General features: G+C 51.7%; 1 protein-coding gene across 1 annotated transcript; it reads right to left on the bottom strand.

Annotated features, from left to right (window-relative positions):
• Window positions 1-5860: 5860 nt before the first annotated feature.
• On the bottom strand, window positions 5861-13505 carry CEACAM16 (CEA cell adhesion molecule 16, tectorial membrane component). The gene is made up of 6 exons (XM_057711367.1): window positions 13389-13505; window positions 11836-12180; window positions 11252-11527; window positions 10026-10304; window positions 7628-7954; window positions 5861-6262 (listed from the first exon to the last, which is right to left on the bottom strand). Exons 1-6 carry the CDS (start codon window positions 13423-13425, stop codon window positions 6198-6200), a joined length of 1329 nt encoding a protein of 442 aa, XP_057567350.1. The 5' UTR covers window positions 13426-13505; the 3' UTR covers window positions 5861-6197.
• Between the last annotated feature and the right edge of the window lie 5384 nt (window positions 13506-18889).

The raw sequence follows: 18889 nt of genomic DNA, 5'->3' as shown, positions 1-18889 counted from the left end.
TTTATTGAGCACCTACTGTGTGCCAAGCACTGATTTAAGGTGATAGACAAAAGAGAGAAGAGTCCTGCTTCATGGAGCCCAGAGTCTGGTGGAAAAGACAGATAATGAACAAGTGAAGAAAGAAATATATAATATGGAGTTCCCTAGGGGTCTAGTGGTTAGGATTTGGCACTTTTGCTGCAGAGGCCCAGGTGCAGTCCATGGTCAGATCCTGCAAGCCATACAGTGCATCCAAAAAACAAACAAAAAAAAAAAAAAAAGAAAAGAAATATATAATATGGAGTGTGTATGTGTCATAAATGACCTGAAGAGCAAAGCTAGACAATATTGGGTGTTGGTGCGGGGCTCAAATGTCACCCTCTGAGGAAGTGACATTTGAGCAGAGACCTGAATGGAGTGAATCAGGTATCCATGGTGAAAACATTCCTGGTAGAGGGAAAGGCCAGTGCAAAGGCCCTGAGGCAGGAGTTGTATGGTTTGTTCAAACAATAGCCAGGAGGCCAGTGTGGCCAGAGTGGAGTCACAGAAAAGGAGAGGAGGAGGGGATGGATTGTGATCCAAAGGGGAGATGATTCCAGAAAGGTGACCTTACCTCTGGGGGCACCTGACACCTGCTTCTGAAGGTCACAGTGAGAATTCAGAGAGCTTCTGCCTGTGGTTAGCAGCACAGGTGAGGCCCTTTGGCTGCCCTGGTCCTGTGCAATCTCAAGGGGCTTGGATGACCTCTCTAGACTCTGCATGTTGTGTCAGGACAGGCTGGAGTTGACCAGACTCCCTGCTTGGTTCCCAAAGCCCAGCCTTGGCACCCTGGTGCAGGTATCCCGTCTTCCCTCCTCTTCCTCCTTCTTCTCACCACCATCCTCCTCCTTCTTATTCCATCCACATCCCTCCTTCTCCTCTCCCCACTCTTTCTCCCTCCTCCTCCCTCTCTCTCACCCTCCTCCTCTCTCTCCATCCTGAATCAACATTCCAGCCCAGGGGAGAAAAACAGGGCAGGCTTCCTTCCTGTCCTTGGCGGGGCTCCAGAGACTGACTGGGCCATTGTGTGTTTTGGCCCCAAGGTCATTCCCACCCCCACCCCTGCCCTCCCCATTGCAGAAAGGTTACTTGAGAAAAGGCATCTTGGGTGAGGGGGGAGGGATGGGGGAGAGAGAGGCAGAGACGGCGCTGAAGGTGGGGTCTGGCTCCCACCCATGGCTAGTGGAATCCAAGGGCCCAAGAGGGCCCCAAGCACCCTCCGGGCTTTGTTAGGGAGGGAGATGGGGAGCCACTCTGAGCCCCCTGGGGCAGAAGAGGATCCAAGTTTCAGCCTTCAGTCTGAAACCTGCTGTGTGATCCTGGGCCAATCCCTGGCCCTGCCCCTTCCTGGCTGAGTGACTTTGGGTAAGTTGCCTCCCACTCTTTGTGCCTTACTTTCCTTTTTTTGTCAAACAGTCCTTGCATCTGGATCCCCCAACTTACCAGCTGACAAAAATCACTCAGGCTATTTACTTAAAAAATCCCGGTTCGGGTCCCTTCCCTGCAGACACAGATTTCCTGGGCCCAGGCAGAGACCTGGGAGGTGTATTTTTAACAAACAGCTAGGAGACTGGGGAAATGGAGCCCATTTCAGAGGAAGGCTGTGAGGAGCAAGTTAGAGAATCTGTGTTGAGGGGACATTTCCCTGGCACCAGGGATGATCAGTGTCAGGATTCTTTTTTTTTTTCCCATTTAAAAAAAAGCTTTTTTCTTTTTTTGCTTATTTTCCTTTCCTCTTTTCCTTTCTTTGTTTTTTGTTTTCTTTCTTTAGTTTTCTTTTTCTTTTTCTCTTTCTTTCTTTCTTTTTTTGGCTGGCTGCACCATGTGGCTTTCGGGATCTTAGTTCCCCAACCAGGGATCGAGCTCTGGCCCAGCAGTGAAAGTGCTGAGTCCTAACCACTGGACTGCCAGGAAATTACTCATTATTTTTTATTTTTAAATTAAAAACACTTTTCAGCATGAGGATTCTAAAACTTATACATGGATATTATTTTCCTCAGAAGTCATTTTTAGGTGATTACAATTTTCTTTTTTTAAAAAATAAATTTATTTATTGGCTGTATTGGGTCTTTGTTGCTATGTGCGGGCTTTCTCTAGTTGCAGGGAGCGGGGGCTACTCCTTATTGTGATGTGTGGGCTTCTCATTGTGGTGGCTTACTCTTGTTGCAGAGCACAGGCTCTAGGCGAGTGGGCTTCAGTAGTTGTGGTGTGCAGGCTCAATAGTTGTGGCACATGGGGTTAGTTGCCCTGTGGCACGTGGGATCTTCCTGGACCAGGGATCGAACCTACATCCCCTGCATTGGCAGGCGGATTCTTAACCACTGTGCTACCAAGGAAGCCCTGAGGTGATTACGGTTTTCAAGAACATCCTGTATTCCATAAAATGAGTGAAACCTGTGCTGTAGGGTTAATTAAGTCCCCCAGGAAGAAGGCATTATAGAAGAATGGTTATTTTCAGCTATTCTTTCTGCCTATTGCCCAAACCTAACACCTGAGTGAGTTAACAAGTATTTATGAAGCACTGGGTAACTAGATTCTTTACTTGTATTGATTCATTTAATCTTTTCAACAGTGCTAGGAGGTGCGTACTATTATTATCTCTGTTTCTCAAGTGAGGAAAAGCCACGTTGCCTGACGTCCTTCAGCTCAAGTGGCCAACTCAGCTCCGTCTGGGCTCCGAGCCTTCGCCCTTGCCTGGGACTCATCACCTAGCCTCCTCCCAGCATCTGTGGGAACTATTGGACTTAGAGTGAGGTTTTTGGCTCTCTGGGCCTCAGCTTCCTCACCTATAAAATGGAGGAACTGCCAGTAATACTCATGAGGGTTCTTGTAGGAATTCATTGACATAGAGACACAAAAGGCCCACATCAATGCTCGAGATATTAGGAGCTGTTATTACTGTGTGTTTGTGGCTGTTATCCTTCCCTGGACTGTTAAAGAGGGGGATTGGACTGCCTGGAGGATTCAGTCCAGAAGCCCAGAGAGGCCTAGGGGGACAGGAGACTTGGTCCTGGGGACATCTGAGCCTCCACACCCTGAGGATATGGGATCTGGCTTGACCTAGAAAACTGAGTTGCTACCCCCACCCCTCCTTTGGCCCCTCCTGCTGGCCTCATTCTATGTTGCACAAAGCAAGCCCTGCTGGAACACAACCTGTCTTTCCCAAATCCTGGCTACTGCGACTGGGCTCTTTCCCTTTGGGCTTAGGTGAGAAAGGCCATTTTGTCCACCTTGGAAGGCAGGAGTTCCAATGTCTGTCATCTGCCAGCTGCCCAGCTGGGATCCATCCTTCCTGTCTTCCTTGGGAACAGGACCCTGAAGTTCTTTGGAGCAGCAATATACCCAGGGAAAAGACTACATGTCCCAGCCTCCCTTGCAGCTAGGGTGGCCACATGACTAAGAGCTGGTCAATCAGATGTAAGTGAAAGTTGTAGGGTGGGACTTTGGGGAAGCTTCCTTAAAAGGGGCACAGTCCATAATTGGGCAAGGGGCTGCTTTTACTCTTTGTTCCCTTCTTTCTGCTTCCTGTGGAGAACACGGATGAGACAGCTATGACTCCAGCCACCCTCTGGGACCATGAGGCAATCAAGAGAATGGAAGCCCCAAGCTAAGAATGATGGAGCAGAAAGATAGGAAGATCTGTGTCCCCAATGACACTGTAGACAATCTGCTTATCATCACCTTTTATGTGAGAGAGAAATAATTTTCTATCCATGAAAGCTACTCTTACATGTACCAGTTTTTCTTTTATCTTATATATTAGTGTCCTCTCTCTTTGTTGTTTGTATTATTTTCAGTCTCTCTTACTAGGCACTGAAGAAAAATTCTAACTGATATATATGTTACTAACTCTTATGTGAACTTGGAAGGGTGGGGGAATATGGAAGCTATTTCCCATTCTGGGGCTGTTCCTGTTGTTGGGGTTAAGAGTATGGGCTTAAATCCTTCCTCAATTCCTAGCTGTGCCATTGCCTGGAAACCTCATACTGGAGAACACTGATTTAGCTAACAACTTTCAAACTCTACGGAGCTCTCTTAATGCCCATTCAGGTGAGGCAGAGTCAGTGGACAAAACTCTTAGCTCTCTCCTTCCTTTGCTGGCCAGAATTGGTCACATGGCCACCAATAGCTGCAAAGCAGTAAGGAAATGTGAGTATCTAGCATTTTCAACTTCTTTTATGGGAGGCAGTGCCTGCCATCATGAAAGAGGAGAGGGGAGTGGCTATTGGGGAACTATTCCACATTCTCTTCCCTCTATGTATTTATTGAGCATCTAAACTGCTCTACTTCAAACAGAACAGTTTCCCTTTTATTTTATACATTAGTCTCCTGTGTCTCTTGTCATACTTGCAAAAGGTTTGTCTATTTCATTGGTATTTTCAAAGAACCAGCTTTAGGTTTTATTGACTAACTCTATATTTTATTTTGTATTTCATCCATTTATGCTTTTACCTTTCTTAATTCCTTACCTTTTTTCTTTGGTTTATTTCATGGACTTTTTCTAGTCTCTTGAGTGGCAACCTTATTTTGCTCAGTTTCGAAATCTTTTCTTTTTAGTACTCTCAATGCATTTAAGAATTTAAGGCTATCATTCCCCCTCCAAATGCAGCTTTGGCCATATCCCACAGCTTCTATATATAATGTTTTCACTGTCATTTGATTCTGGTTGGCATTTTGCATTGTAATTGCCACTGTAATCCAAGTAGTATTTAAATTTAAGGATTTTTTCCAAAAGTGTGTAGAAATTTGGTGGTGAGGGAGAGGGCTATAGGTTTTGAATTGATATCTACTTTTATTGCATTGCTATTTTAAATAACAGATTGACCTACCCTGTAAGCACTCATTTGAAGAAAGGGTTCTGAGGCTAATAAAATGGTTTGGAAAACTCTAGACTATCCTAAGTCCACACATTTTTACTGATGGACAAATTGACAGTCTAGTGAATCCATAGCAAATGCAGGATTCTAACCCAGATTTTATAATGCTCATTCTGGGTGTCTTTAACCACTTACCATCTCCACTCAACATTGCTATCCCCAGAAAGGCTCTGTCTTGAAAGTTTCTGGGAAAACTCTCTACTAAGCCTTTCCATCCTTGCCCAAATCTCTCTTTCTACCCCAAGCCTGGAGTCTGCTATTACCACTTCTAACACAAAGAGTTTCACTATAGTGGGTCATCTTGGCTGGGTTAGGCTTGTGGCTTAGACCCTAATAGTGAGAGGGGTTAGAAGACACACTCCCTCTGGTTCCCACTCCCCTGCTCTCCATCCCTCAACCCCACCCCTGTCCTATTTGCATTCATTTATTCATAGGGGCTTTTTTTGAGTTTAGAGGAGGAGGGAGATATTTTTAGGATTGTGCAGATGATGTTTGAGAGATACGTGGAGTGGGGGTGGGGGATAGGGGAATCCCAGGACAATGGAGGACACAAAAGGGCATCTTTGGTTAAATGAATGAGGGCCAGAAGATGCTGGAACTCGAGAAATTTGGTCATTCCTTGTCCTGTGCACAAATAGCTTTGCATCAGGCCCTGGATTATGGAGTGAGACACAGTAAAGGGGAGGGCCATGTCCCACAGCTGTTTGCTGCCATAGGAGGGGCACTCTTTGGCCCACTGGGAAGCAGGACCCTCAGATATAACCTGGGGAGATGTGGGAAGGGCCTGAGGGCCCTGACATCAAGCAATGGGGGCTTGGATCCCTATGCCTTGGGCATCCCTGTGCATGCATGCAGACAGACTGAGAATAATCTTGGGTGGGAAAAGAAGCAAGTGTAGCTGCCAGGAATGACAGGGTTGGCAGTGGTGGAAGGAGAGGCTGACACAGGTGTGTGTTAATCAGGATGTTTATAGCCTCTGTGGCTCTCCGACAGCTCAGGAAAGTAGGGCCCTGTTGGCTCTAACTCTAGGATGGAAGCAGGAGAACCATGGACCATGGTCCGGCATCCTTGCTGGAAGTGAGTGGTCTTCTGCTTGGAGGGAGGAGACAAGGAGGGTGGCACGAAGAGCTCATCTCTCTGGAGGTCTCCTTGGCCATGGTGCTACTCCAGGGCTGTGGGAAAGGATGGGGCACAGGAGTAGAGGAGGCTGTCAGGGAGGTAGGGGACTAGGTCCCCAGTGCCCCCATTCCTCCTGCTCCCCTGCCCAACCCTGGCCTTCCGGCGGCCCCACCCGCTCCATGCTCAGCCTGTGCCAGGTTCAGGTTCAGGAAGGTGGCGTTGGTCCTTGTGCGAGGAAGGGAGGTTGACTGTGAGAAGAGAGACATGGTGAAAAGGAATCCGAGGCTTCATTGGGGGTGGCCTGCTGTCACTGACCAGCATTCTCCCCCCAGAGTTGACGCAGAAAACTGGGGTTTGATGAGTGAATGGATGAAGGAGGGTGCTAGAGGTGTCTGGCAGTGACTGGGTCCCTGATCCTGGAAGCTTCAAGTGTGTGTGTGTGGGGGTCACTGCCCTTGACTCAGGTACATGGCTTCTGAGACTGGTCTGATAGGGGAGGCAAGGCTCCAGGGACATGGCCTCTCAGACCTCTGGGGATGCTCAGTCTGATGGGAGAGACATGGTCCCTGACTCTGGGAGCTCCCAGACTGATGGAGGAGACATGGTCCCTGCCCCTGGGAGCTTCTACTCTGATGGAGGAGACAAGGTCCCTGCCTCTGGGAGCTCCCAGTCTGATGGAGGAAACATGGTCCCTGCCTCCGGGAGCTCCCAGTCTGATGGAGGAGACATGGTCCCTACCTCTGGGAGCTTCTACTCTGATGGAGGAGACATGATCCCTGCCTCTGGGAGCTCCCAGTCTGATGGAGGAGACATAGTCTCTGACTCTGGGAGCTCCCAGTCTGATGGAGGAGGCATGGTCCCTGCCTCTGGGCTTCCCTAGTTTGATGAACAAGACATGGTCATCAACATTTGGGTATTCCCAGTCTGATGGAGGAGACATTGTTCCTGACTTCTGGGAGCTCCCAGTCTGATGGGGAGACACGGTCCCCAACATCTGGGAACTCCCAGTCTGATGGAGGAGACATTGTTCCTGACCACTGGAAATTTCCAATCTGAAGAGGAAACACAATTCCCACCACCTAGAAATCTCCATCCTGATGGAGGAGATTGTCTGTATTTCAGTTTGAGAGATTAATTTACCCTCTGAGGGTAGGAATTCTGTCCTCACTCTTATTGTAATACAAAGCATGAAACATGATCCCCACTGTCTAGGATGACAGTCTGAAGAGGGAGGCATGAACCACTCTTACTTTATACCTCTAGTCTGATAGGAAAGGTAAATGCCTATTCCCCTAGTATGGTGGTAGCCGCAATATCTCCTGTGTTTTATGGTCCAGGAAAAACGATGCCTTACGCTCAGACTGTACACTGTATTTTAAAACCTTTGGTTTGGTGTGCCTCTTACAGAAGAGAGAAGGCATGGAAGCTCCGCTTAGTGCCCCCAGTCCGACAGAGGAAGCCTATCTACAGGTGGTCTAGGTCATCAGTTTGACAAGAGGCAAGAGCTCCATTTGGGGAGTCCCAAGTCAAATAGAGGAGGCAAAGCCCCCTTTTGGGAACCCTTGTCTGAAAAGAGCCAACGCCCCCTCCCCCCCTGCCCCGCCCACACTCACGGGCCACCTGCAGCTCCACTTCCAGCGTCTCAGTCTTGCCCTGCAGTGTGACTGTCTTGAGTGTGTAGCGGCCGGCATCCGTGAGGTTCAGCTTCTGCACCAGCAGCGAGCAGTTGGGAAAGCCCACCTCCCGGCCTGTGTGCGCGGGGCCTGCGATCCAGTTCCCCGATGGCAGTTGGCTGAGCAGCCGGTTGGGCTCGGAAGCAGACCCACGGTACCAGGCGTAGACCAGCAGGTCCTTGGGGTAGCCCGGTACGGTCAATGTCACGTCCTGGCCCTCCATCGGCCTCGTCGGCACGGGCACGATGGTCACGGCGACCGCTGCCGCTGGGGAGAGAGCGAGTCGGGCTGGGTCAGCTGGGCCTGCGTGGGGCATAGCGTCCCCCACCCACCCCCAGCCAGCTCATCTATGCCTCCCCCAGCTGGCTGGCACTCCCCATGCGGGGTGCTGGGAGGGAGACAGAGGAAGGAGGTGACTTGTCCACACAAGTGCAGGTGGATTTTGTGTCCCAGAAATGCCTGCTTGCTAGGGAAGCTGTCTTCTATCAGATTGGGAGACCCCAGTGGGTAGGGACTTTCTCTCCCCCATTGGACTAGGAATTTCCAGCCTTTGGGGGAACATCTTTCCCATTAAACTGGAAGACCCTAGAGAGTCGAGTCATGTCTCCTCCATCAGATTAGCAATTCTCAGAACATGGGGGCCGTGTCTCCCCCATCAGATAGTTGGGAGCTGTGTACTCCAGGTGTTGTTTCTTCCGTCACCTTGAGAGACCTCAGAATATGGGGGCTATGGTTCCCCATCAGACTGAAAGATTCCAGAGGGTGGGAGGCCATGTCTTCTCCATCAGATTGGAAATTCCAGATTATTATCGGGCTGGGCCCTTCCAGTCAGGCTGGGGACCCCAGAAGTTGAATGGGGGGATGTCTATCCCATCAGACTGGAAATTCCTAGAAAGTTGGGGCTTGTACTCCCCCATCAGATTGGGAGTACCCCAAAGATGGGAACTGTGTCTCCCCCATCAGACTAGGAATTCTAAAAAAAAAAAAAAAAAAAAGGCCATGTCTCCTCAAGACCATGTCTCTCCCATCAGAACACAAAATCTCCTCAAGTGCCTCCTTGTGTCTCCTCCATCTGATTGGAAGCTCACTGAGGGTGGCTGTCGTGTCTCCTTCATCACTGCTGGAATGCAGTATGAGGCATTGCCTCTTCTCTCTGACTGGCGGTTCTTGAATAGGGAGGCCATGCTTCCCTGTTTCAAGACCATCTCTCCCAGGGCAGAGACCATGTCTCCTCCATCAGATCACAGTCTCCCCCCGGGGGGGGGAGCAGGGTGGTGTCTCCCTTTCCTCTGTCTCTCCCCTGGCACGTGCCACAGGGTTGCTGACAGTTCAGGAGGCCCTTGGGGGCGCTGTACCCACTCCCTGCACATACCTGCACACCTTGGACACCCCCCATCTTGACCTGCACAGACAGGGCCTGAGGTCATCTGGTCCACCCCCCTGTCCCTTGCCAAGACCAGCTGCCAAGGCCCCAGTAGGGTGGGGCAGGAGGTACACTTACCTCTGGGAATGCCATTTCTGCTTTGGGTGAAAGAGTATCCACCCTTTGGATGAGACCCAGCCTGTTAGTAGGAGGGAGGAGGGAAGGAAGGACCGTTCCCATTGCCCCCCGGGGGATGGTGGCCACTTGGGAAGGAGCCAAGGCGGGATGAATGAGGCCCTAATGTTCAAAGCCACCATCCCCAGGGGATGAGAAAATGTCCCCTGAGGATCCTGATGGCTCTGAGAACACCAGCTGTGTCTGTGCTACCCCCACCGCCAGGTTGTTTAAGGACAGAGGCAAGACAGTGCCTCTGTCGCTGGGTTTTTCCATTTGCCAGCGATTGGCTGTGATTTCCCGGGAGCGTACGCGTGTGTGCGCGTGTGCGCATGCGCACACCGGCCTCTCGGCCAGATACCTGGGTCATCTGGTTGTCTGTGGGGAGGTTCACCTGTCTTTGTGGCAGGGAGGGGGTGCAGCCCAGAGCAGCTCTGACAGACTGAATTTAGAACAGAGGCACCCATATGAAGGGACATCCGCATGTTTCCCCACTCTGCCACTGCACGGTTTGGGATACGTGTGGCCCATTTCTTGCGTTGCCACCCCTCAAGGAAGGGTCTGATTTGTCGTTGTTTTCTGGGTGACAAGGCACTGACTGCCTCCTTCGGTCTCCTGGATGAAGAGGGTCCACCTGATTATGCCACTTTGTCCCTTGGCCAACGAATGGGTTGAGAATCTCTCACTTTCCAATCATCTGTTGGGCAAATGGCGGCCTAATGGTGCGTGGAGCAGCCAAAGCTTGAGTCCAACTGGGCCTCTGTGGGGGAGGGGGTGGCGGTCAGACTGGGGGCGACTCACCAGAGAGCTTGACCACCACAGAGGCGGATCCGGAAAGCAGAGTCTTGGGGTTCTTAGCAATACATGTGTACGTGCCCTCCTGGGCAGCCGTCATGCTACTGATGTTGAGGTGGTCTTGGCCATTCTCTAAGGCCCGCCCATTGAAGGCCCACGTGTACTCGGGCTCCGGGCAGGACCGGGACATGCACCACAGCGTGAGGGATGTGTTGAAGTCGACTTTGATGGTGCAGCCTGTGCGGGTGATGGAATCCTGGAGGATGGCCACGCGCTCTGGGCCAACTGTGAGGGCGGGAGGGAGAGAAATGGGGCAGTGGAGGGAGAGGGTGGTAGAGGTGGGCACGCCCCTGGCTTTCTTTCCACCAGGCTGGGCCTCTGGGAATATCTGGAGGGAGAAAGAGCTCTGGCCTTGCCGAATCCCACATGGGTCTCTAACTGGCTCTAAGATCTTGACGGTCACCTTCCCTCTCAGGGGATCTCAGTTTTCTCTTCTGTAAAAAGAGGGTGTTGGGCCAGACATTTCGAGATATTTTTGAAATCTACAGCTCCATTAAAAAAATTGTCTAAATGATTGGTTTCTGATAAGCCAGTCTAAGAGTCTAGAATTCTAGGGTTCCAAGAGCAGATGTTTCTATGTTCTAGGCTTCTAAGATTCTAGAAATCTATGTTTCTAAGGTTCTAGGGTTGGGTGGCGCTAAGGTCTTAGAATTAGATTCTAAGATTCTAAGAATCTCTGCTTCTAGAGTTTCTAGGATTCTCAGAGTCTAGAATCCAGTGCTTCTTAAATCCAGGATTCCCTGGTTGTAGGATTCTAGGTTCTAAGTTTTTCTACATCGCCGGCCCTCGTGTACCTGAGTGATTTCTTTTCTCTGGATGCCACACTGCATGTCTGCTGTCCCTGGGAATGACTCCATGCTTTGGTTATGTTTTAAATGTTATTTCCCCTCCCATCCCACCACTCATGTCCCCCCCTCCCTTTCAAAACCAGCCAGTCCTGGAGGTACTGATGCAAACAGAAGGATTATTCAATTTCAAAGGTGGTGTTTCTTCCTTAGGAGATGGGTCAAGTGCATTTTAAAGGGAATCCCTGGTTTCTAACCCCAGCTGGCTTACTGACTCACTGTGTGCCCTTGGGTACCCTCTCCTGGCCTCAATTTCCCCATCTATGAGGTTGGGGCACTGGGTATCTCTGCGGGGGAGGGGCGGGGGCCTGGGCCAGGAGGACTCACAGTACACGGTCAGGTTGATGGGCTCGCTGCGGCTGACACTGACCGGGTTCCGGACCTCACACTGGTAGGTTCCGGCCTCCTCCCTGCGGATGCCATGCCGGGTCAGCACCCGGCCGTCAGGGGACAGGCCAAGGCGGACGGCGATGGGTAGGCCATCGCCGTTGTAGAACCAGCGGACCTCAGCAGCACCAGGGCTGCTGCACGTCAGGCGCAGGGTGTCCCGGTGCTCCACCAGCGCCGTACTGTTAGCCACGATCACAGGCTGGGCCAGGATCTCTGTGGGGCAAGAGACAGAGGGGGAGGGGGCCAGGCACCGCCTGCTCCCGGGGCCTCTCCCTCCGCAGGTAGGGGGCATGGCTGGATCTCAGCGGTGCCCCTGAACCCCCAGCCAGAGGGGCAACGTACAGGATGAGAGGCAGGTTTAATCTTGGAAGCCATCTGGGAGGAGGTGAGCGTTTAATGTTATTTTAGGTTGGGTTGTTGTTTTTTTGATGGCTTTAATCATTTTTTATTTTTTTTAAGAAGGGTTGGGAAGGAGATGGGAAAGCCCAGCGGGGGTAGGGGGGCTCTGGGGGGTGTCTCACCATAGACCTGCAAGTGTCCGTAGCCCACCTCCGTCTGAAATTGCCTGTTGAGAGTCTGCAGGATGTAGGTGCCCGAGTGCCCGGGCAGGGCACCCTGGATGTCCAGGCCGCCGTCAGGGCGCACCGCCTCCCGCCCCGTGTGGGCCGGGCCGGGGGTCTCATCGCCCGTGCTTACGATGTAGCTGGCCACCAGGTAAGACAGGCTGAGCGTGGGCCCCGCGTACCAGTTGTAGGCAAGCAGCTCCCCCGTAAGGCCTTGGACAGCCAGGGTGATGTTGTCGCCCTCGGCTGGCTGGGCAGGCTCAGGGGTGATAGTGATCTCGGCCCTCGCGCTCAGGAACGCGGCTGAGGAAAAGGAGCCAGAGGGGTGGGGTGAGGCGGGCTTGACCGCTCCCCACGTTTGATGGAGAAAGACGGGGCTCCTGGCATGTGTGTTCCTCCCACACTAAGTGCTCGAACACTGCCAGCCAGGTGCGGAGCCTCAGTCCTGGGGAGGGGGCTGTGATCTGAGCATCGGATCTGATGCGCTGCGCTAAGCGTCTAGCGTGAGGCCGTCAGAGCACACGCTCAGCCTACGCGACCTTGGATGCGACCCAGAGGGTTTTCCCCGCTGGGAGCGTCACCAGGCCTCCGGTTGCAAAATCACACTGCCTCATCCAGCCCCTGGGCCCCGACTCCCGGTCCAGTGCCCTTCCTCTGCCTCCCCAGGTTCAACCACAGCAGAAAGTAGGGCTGTGATTAATGCACTCCACTCCATCTCTTCTCAACCCGACGGATAAGCCCCAAACCCGACTAGCTGGTTGAGGTTGCTTGGGTTTGAACTGTGTGTGGTTGCCTGGACCGGTGAGCTGCATTTCTCACATAAAAATGCTTACGTGCCTGGCCCGGTTTCTGGTACTTTCCATGCTGATAGAGCCTAGCTACGAGCAAGGGCTCTGGCTCTAGCACTCAGCCCTGCCACTTTCTGGCTGTGTGACCCCGACCAGTGACTTGACCTCCCCACTGAGCCTCAGGATTCTGGTCTATGGAGTGGGTATCATGGGTGGGCCTCCCTCCCAGGGTGGTCATGAATACATAGAAAGCATTTAGAACAGTGCCCAGTAAGGGCTAGTAAATGCTGCTTGGAATGACCTTCAAACGACCCCAGGAGTTAGGCCCATTTCATAGATGAGGAAACTGAGGCTGAGAAGCAGAAGGCAACTGCCCAAACCACATCCTGAGGGAGGGGCAGAGCTGCTGGTTACAACTTGCTCTAGTTAAGGCTTCCATAGCTCAGTAAGTGCCACGTGAATGGGAGCAGTGGCTCCCTTGCCCTAGCTTACACCCCACTCTTGGAAATCTCCAAAGTCCATCCCGAAAACCTCTCTGGATGACGGTCCCTGGCATGCCCCACACTGGTGACTCTTGGAGGAGCAAATTGTGCCCTTGTGAAGCCGAGCTGTCCTCCCTCCATGCTGGATTTCTGGCTCATACCTTCCCTCCCCAGGCCAGGGATCCCCTCCCTTCCCTAAGGCCATAGGGGCTGAGGTTCTGGGGGTGCCATTCTCGCTCACCACTGAGGAGGAGCCAGCTGCATCTGGTCAGCACCATCTTTCACCCCAAACCCGGCTCTTGGAGACAGCGGCGTTGGCGGCCCGGTGCTCCGAGGCCCTTCCTGGTTGGGGTTTGGCTCCGTCTGGCGCCGGACCTGGGAGGGTTCGGCGATTTGGAGCCGGGGGAGATCACCTGAATTTGGAGGGATCGAGTCACCGAGGATCTGGGGCCCCGTTTGGGTACCAGAGCAGGTGTGGCAGGCACGGGCCAGGGGCCACGACCTGGCCAGGCCTCCTGGGGCGCTGCCTAACCTTCTTTGTGCCGAGGGCCCGGGTTTGGTACCAGGAGAAGAACCAGGTCACCAGGGAGGAGGGAGGAGGGGCAGGGGAAGATGTTAGGGCAGTTCTTACCCACGGCCCAGGCCCTGGTCTCCCTGGTGAACTTGGGGGTCACCGAGGGATAAAACCCATCTGCTGTGACTATCGTTTTCCCAGCTTCAAAGCCATGGGTGACCTTTAGGTGTCATCTCAGTGACTGCCCTATGATGCGAGCACTGTCAGAACCTCCACTGGCAGATGGGGAAACTGAGGCACCAGGTAAGGACTCTGACTTGCCCAAGTTCCTTCAGGCAGCGGTGGGGCTGGGGGGACGGGAAGGGATTGTCTGAACCCTGCCCTGTTTCCGAAGCCACACAGAAGGGAAGGAGGCTGTTGGCTGCACACTTTCTTTGGGGCTCTGCTTCTTGTTGGCCTCCTGCACGGGGCTGAGAAATCCACATTCTGTCTCTCCTCCTCTTGAGGCCTTGTTCTTCTTATCTGTCAAATGGGCATATGTAGAGACTTGGGGGCCAGAGAGAGTCCAGTTTTGACCTTGGCTCTGTACTTCCTGCATCTCTGTTGACAGCTCTGAAAAACAGGGATGGTGTAGACCCTACTCAGGGCTGTTGAGAGCAGTCAGCCAGTCACTACATGCAGAAACTTCATCAGCACCTAGCAGAGTCAGGTCCCACACACAAAGTGTAGTTGGTGTCACTGGACCTAACTCCACTGTTCCCAGCTTCCATCACTGCGGACAAGTTATGGAGCCTGCTGGGCCTCAGTTTCCTCATCTGTACAATGGAAGTGTTGATAATACCCAGCACATGCGCTGTTGGAAGGGTGAAATGAGTGAACTTGTGTGAAGTACTTACCACGATACCCGGCAGGGAGCAAAGGCTCAGTCAATCACTCATTCATTTATCCTACGAACAATTTATTTTATTTTATTTTATTTATTTTTTATCTTTATTGGAGTATAATAGCTTTACAGTATTGTGTCAGTTTCTGCTGTACAACAAAGTGAATCAGCCACATGTATACATATCTCCCCCATCCCCTCCCTCTTAAGCCTCCCTCCCAACCTCCCTATCCCACCCCTTTAGGTCTTCACAAAGCATCAAGCTGATCTCCCTGTGCTCTGGAGTAGCTTCTTTCTAGCCCTACAAACAATTTACTGAGCATAGCTTGTCGGCCAGGCGCTGTCCTAGGGGCCGGTAGGTAAAATCCCCGCCCTCATGGGGCTGACATTTGTGGGCTAAACAAATAAAACATAAAGTCTCTTCCACATTGGATGGAGATAAGTGCTGTGGGGAAAAATAAAGCCAGGAAGAGACTTCCCTGGTGTCCAGTGGTTAAGACTTGGTGCTCCCAATGCAGGGGGCGTGGGTTCCATCCCAGGCCGGGGAACTAAGATCCCGCATGCCACACAGTGTGGCAAAAAAAAAAAAAAAAAAAAAAGCCAAGAATGGGGCTGGTTACTTTGGAATTGGGGGTGGGCGGGGTGGGCGGGGAGGATGTCTCTGGGAAGATGATGATGGGCAGAGACCATGGAGGGGGGATCCGGGGGAAGGGCATTCCTGACAAACGTGTTATTATTGATATCTTGATGGTTTCTGGGTCCTGGTTTCTCCGAGCATCCAGCTTCTGGGCAGGGGGCCATACCTGTGGCTCACCTGTCCTGCTTTGCTCCTTCAGCACCGTGTCCTGAGCTGCCCTGGCAGGGCGGGGCTCTGACGTGGGGGCAGGTGTGAGGTGAGAGGGGTGGGTGCGGCCAGGTAAGTTGTGGGTGACCTGGCGTCTTCTGCCGCCCCCACCCCTCCTGTGACCTCACTTCACCCGTCTCTGTCCTGGCCCAGCCCTCTCCCCTGAGCCCGTGGACCTCATCCTAAATGTCATTCAGGATGCCTCCCCCTCTCCCCCCTCCCCAGATGTCCCTGGGCAGCTCTCGCTCACCCTGTCCCAAACTGACCTCGACATTTTCCCCCAGACCTGCTCTTCCTCCCCATCCTCTTATCAGGGATGGCGCCACCATCCACCGTCACTGGGGCAGAGAGACTGGGCCTCGTCCCCGACATCCAATCTCTCCCCCTCTCCCGCATACTACACCCTATCATGCCTGCCTCTTAAATGCCCTGTGAGCCTTTGTCTCCCTCCCTGTGGCCCCTCCCTGGTCCAGGTCTCCCCACCCCCTATCGTGTCTGGCTTCCCTTCCCCAACTCCCCCTTGGTCTCTGGCCCTGGTTTGGCTCCCTTTTGCTGCCCAGAGCCTGCTATGGCTCCCCAGTGCCCTCAGGAGAAAGCTTAGCTCCTCACCGTGCCCCGACATGGCCAGGCCCCTGCCTGTGTGAGCAGTGTCAGGGAACACCCCTTCCTTCTGGGAACTATCTGTTCCAGTTATTCTGCCTCATTTGTGCTGTCTCCACCCAGCACGACCCTGCTTCCTTCTGTTCTATTTCATTGGCTATTCAACAACTTCTCCTCCTCCTCCTCCGGGAAGCCCTCCTGGACTCTAAGACTGGGTTAGGTACACCTCTCATCCCCAGTCCCAGCCCTGACCACCCTGGGTCCTCACTGTCCGCGGGTGGGTCTGTTTCTTCAAATGAACTGTGAGTCATGGGAGGGCAGGACCAGGGCTGCTGTGGTCACCACTGCATCCTCAGCGCTGCCCAGCACAGGATCGGATACAGAGCAGAGGCTCAGAGAGTGTTTGTGGAACCGGACACCGGAGGTGGATGACACAGAGAGAGGAATCTCCAGGGAGGTCCGGGTTTCTGGTGATTTGCCGTCTGAATGAGGAGCAGGAAGAGGCCACGGCTCCAAGAGTCTGGGGGGCAGATCTTGGCTTTTGTGCAGATCTGCTATGGCTCCCTACCACCCGCAGCATCACGTGGATGCTTCTCTGCTGTCCTTGCCCTTCCCGATCTGCTCCCAGCCCTCACCTCCCCAGCCCCTTCTCTGGTGGTCCCAGACAGGAGCCTGGATTTTTGATCCAATTGAGCATGGTGGTTTCTTGAGCACCTATTATGTGCCAGGCCCAGAGCTGGGCAGAAAGTAAACCTGGCTACCCTGCTGGGTGGGGGCCCTTGCCTGTCTAGGAAGTGGGTGGTGGGTGATTATGGCACTGACCTCCCTGGGATTCCTCCATGGGTGAGGGGGCGCATGTGCGTGGAGGGCTCAATGCTGTGCCTGCCCCCAAATGGGCACTGGCTAGGTGGGGGCCATGATTCATTCACCTTTCAACAAGCATTTATTGAGCATCTACTAGGTGCTAGGCACTGTGCTAGGTGCTGAGTTATAGCCCTGAATAGGACAGACAAAAACCTCTGCTCCACAGAGCTGACCTTTTGTTTGGGGAGGTAGTCAATTGATAAATAAACACAAACGGGTATAATATATCAGGTGGCGATACTGTTACAGGGAAGAAGAAAGCAGGGGAGGGGATGGAGGTGTCTGGGGCACTGGTTTATGTAGGCCCAAGAGAATATGTTTTAGGAGGTGACATTGGAGTAAACACTCAATGAGGGAGCTGTGCTGAATCTGGGGGAAAAGCATTCCAGGAAGCGGAAACAGGACGTGCAAAGGCCCTGAGGCAGGAGTGTTTTGGTGCGTGTGAGGCCAGTGTGGCTGGAGCAGAGTGAGTGAGAACAGAGAGAGAACAGGGGTGGATCCTGCAGGGCTTTGTGGGCCTCAGGAGGACTTTGGCTTTTACTCTGAGATAGGACTCCTGGGAGGGATGTGAGCACAGGAGGGATGGGAGCTGACTTAGGTGTTACTAGGATCTTCTGGCTGCATGTGGGCAACAGCTCTGGGAGGTGAGGGCAGATGCTGGGAGGCAGTGAGGTGACTGTAAGAGTCTAGCTGTGCTGTCCAATATGGTAGCCACTACCGTTAGCTTATCCGAGTTTAGATGAGCTGTGAGTGAAAAGCACATACCAAAGTGGTGATAATCTTTTAATGTATAGAAGGACTGAATCACTATGTTATGCACCTGGAACTAACACAGTGTTTGCAGGTCAATTACACTTCAAAAGACGAGAAAGGACACGTAATTACAGTATCCTAATAGGTTCTGCAATGAATAATATTTACATTGTTACAATGGTGCAAACACTAATTATTGATATGATTAAAAGTATGATAAAATTTTGGGGAGAGGATGAGGAAGGAGAAGTGGAGGTACCAAATCTTTTATTTATTTGTTTATTTATTTATTTACTTACTTATTGGCTGCATTGGGTCTTCGTTGCTGTGCCCAGGCTTTCTCTAGTTGTGGCCAGTGGGGGCTACTTTTTGTTGTGGTGCTCAGGCTTCTCAGTGCAGTGGCTTCTCTTGTTGAGGAGCATGGGCTCTAGGCATGTGGGCTCAGTAGTTGTGGCACGTGGGCTCAATAGTTGCGGCGCACGGGCTTATTTGCTCCGCGGCATGTGGGACCTTCCTGGACCAGGGATCGAACCTGTGTCTCCTGCATTGGCAGGCAGGTTCTTACCCACTGCACCACCAGGGAAGTCCTGGAGGTATTAAATCTCTTATAATAACTATAAATTTAAAGTTGTTTATTCTCTTCTTTTTGTTGTATCTATGGGAGATGATAGATTTAACTAAACCTATTGTGATAATCATTTCACATTATATGTAAATCAAATGTTGTACACCTTGAACTTATGCAGTGACATATGTCAATCTTTTCTTTCTTATTCTCTCTTTTTTTTTCTTCAGCCATGCTGTGTGGCTTGTAGGATCTTAGCTCCCCAACCAGGGATTGAACTTGGGCCCTCTGCAGTGAGAGCATGGAGTCCTAACCGCTGGACCACTAGGGAATTCCCTATGTCAAATTTTTCTTAATAAAACTGAAAAAAAAAGAATCTAAAGGTGAAAAGAAATAAAAAACCCACTAAATATAGAAGATTTATTGTAGGCACACACAAAGAATGCAAAATACAAAGTAAAGTTATTTTTCGTAACCAATCGTGTATTTTTGGTCCCAATGCAGCAGATTCAATTTTAGTTGAACTTTCCTGTTGAATTTTAATAAAGAAGTTTCAGGGGGAAAAAAAGAATGCAAAACAGATTGTTCACTTTTTATATTGAGTCCATGTTGAAATGATAACGTTTTGTCCAGGTTGGGTAAAATAAATTCAGTTCACCTGTTTCTTTTTACTTTTCTCCATGTGATATTAGAACTTTTTAAAGTGCATATGGGGCTCA

This window comes from Hippopotamus amphibius, chromosome 16 (genome assembly GCF_030028045.1).
Source record: "Hippopotamus amphibius kiboko isolate mHipAmp2 chromosome 16, mHipAmp2.hap2, whole genome shotgun sequence".
In the NCBI taxonomy this organism is placed as follows: domain Eukaryota; kingdom Metazoa; phylum Chordata; class Mammalia; order Artiodactyla; family Hippopotamidae; genus Hippopotamus; species Hippopotamus amphibius.
This window is presented reverse-complemented; position numbering and strand designations above follow the sequence as displayed.

Bases quoted from the DNA above. Each gene is read 5' to 3' on its own strand.
- CEACAM16 (XM_057711367.1), bottom strand. From the start codon at position 13,425: ATGGTGCTGACCAGATGCAGCTGGCTCCTCCTCAGTG. The intron at 12,181-13,388 runs GTGAGCGAGAAT...CCTTTTCCTCAG, and splicing joins CAGCTGGCTCCTCCTCAGTG to CCGCGTTCCTGAGCGCGAGG. The intron at 11,528-11,835 runs GTGAGACACCCC...CTTGCCCCACAG, and splicing joins CGGACACTTGCAGGTCTATG to AGATCCTGGCCCAGCCTGTG.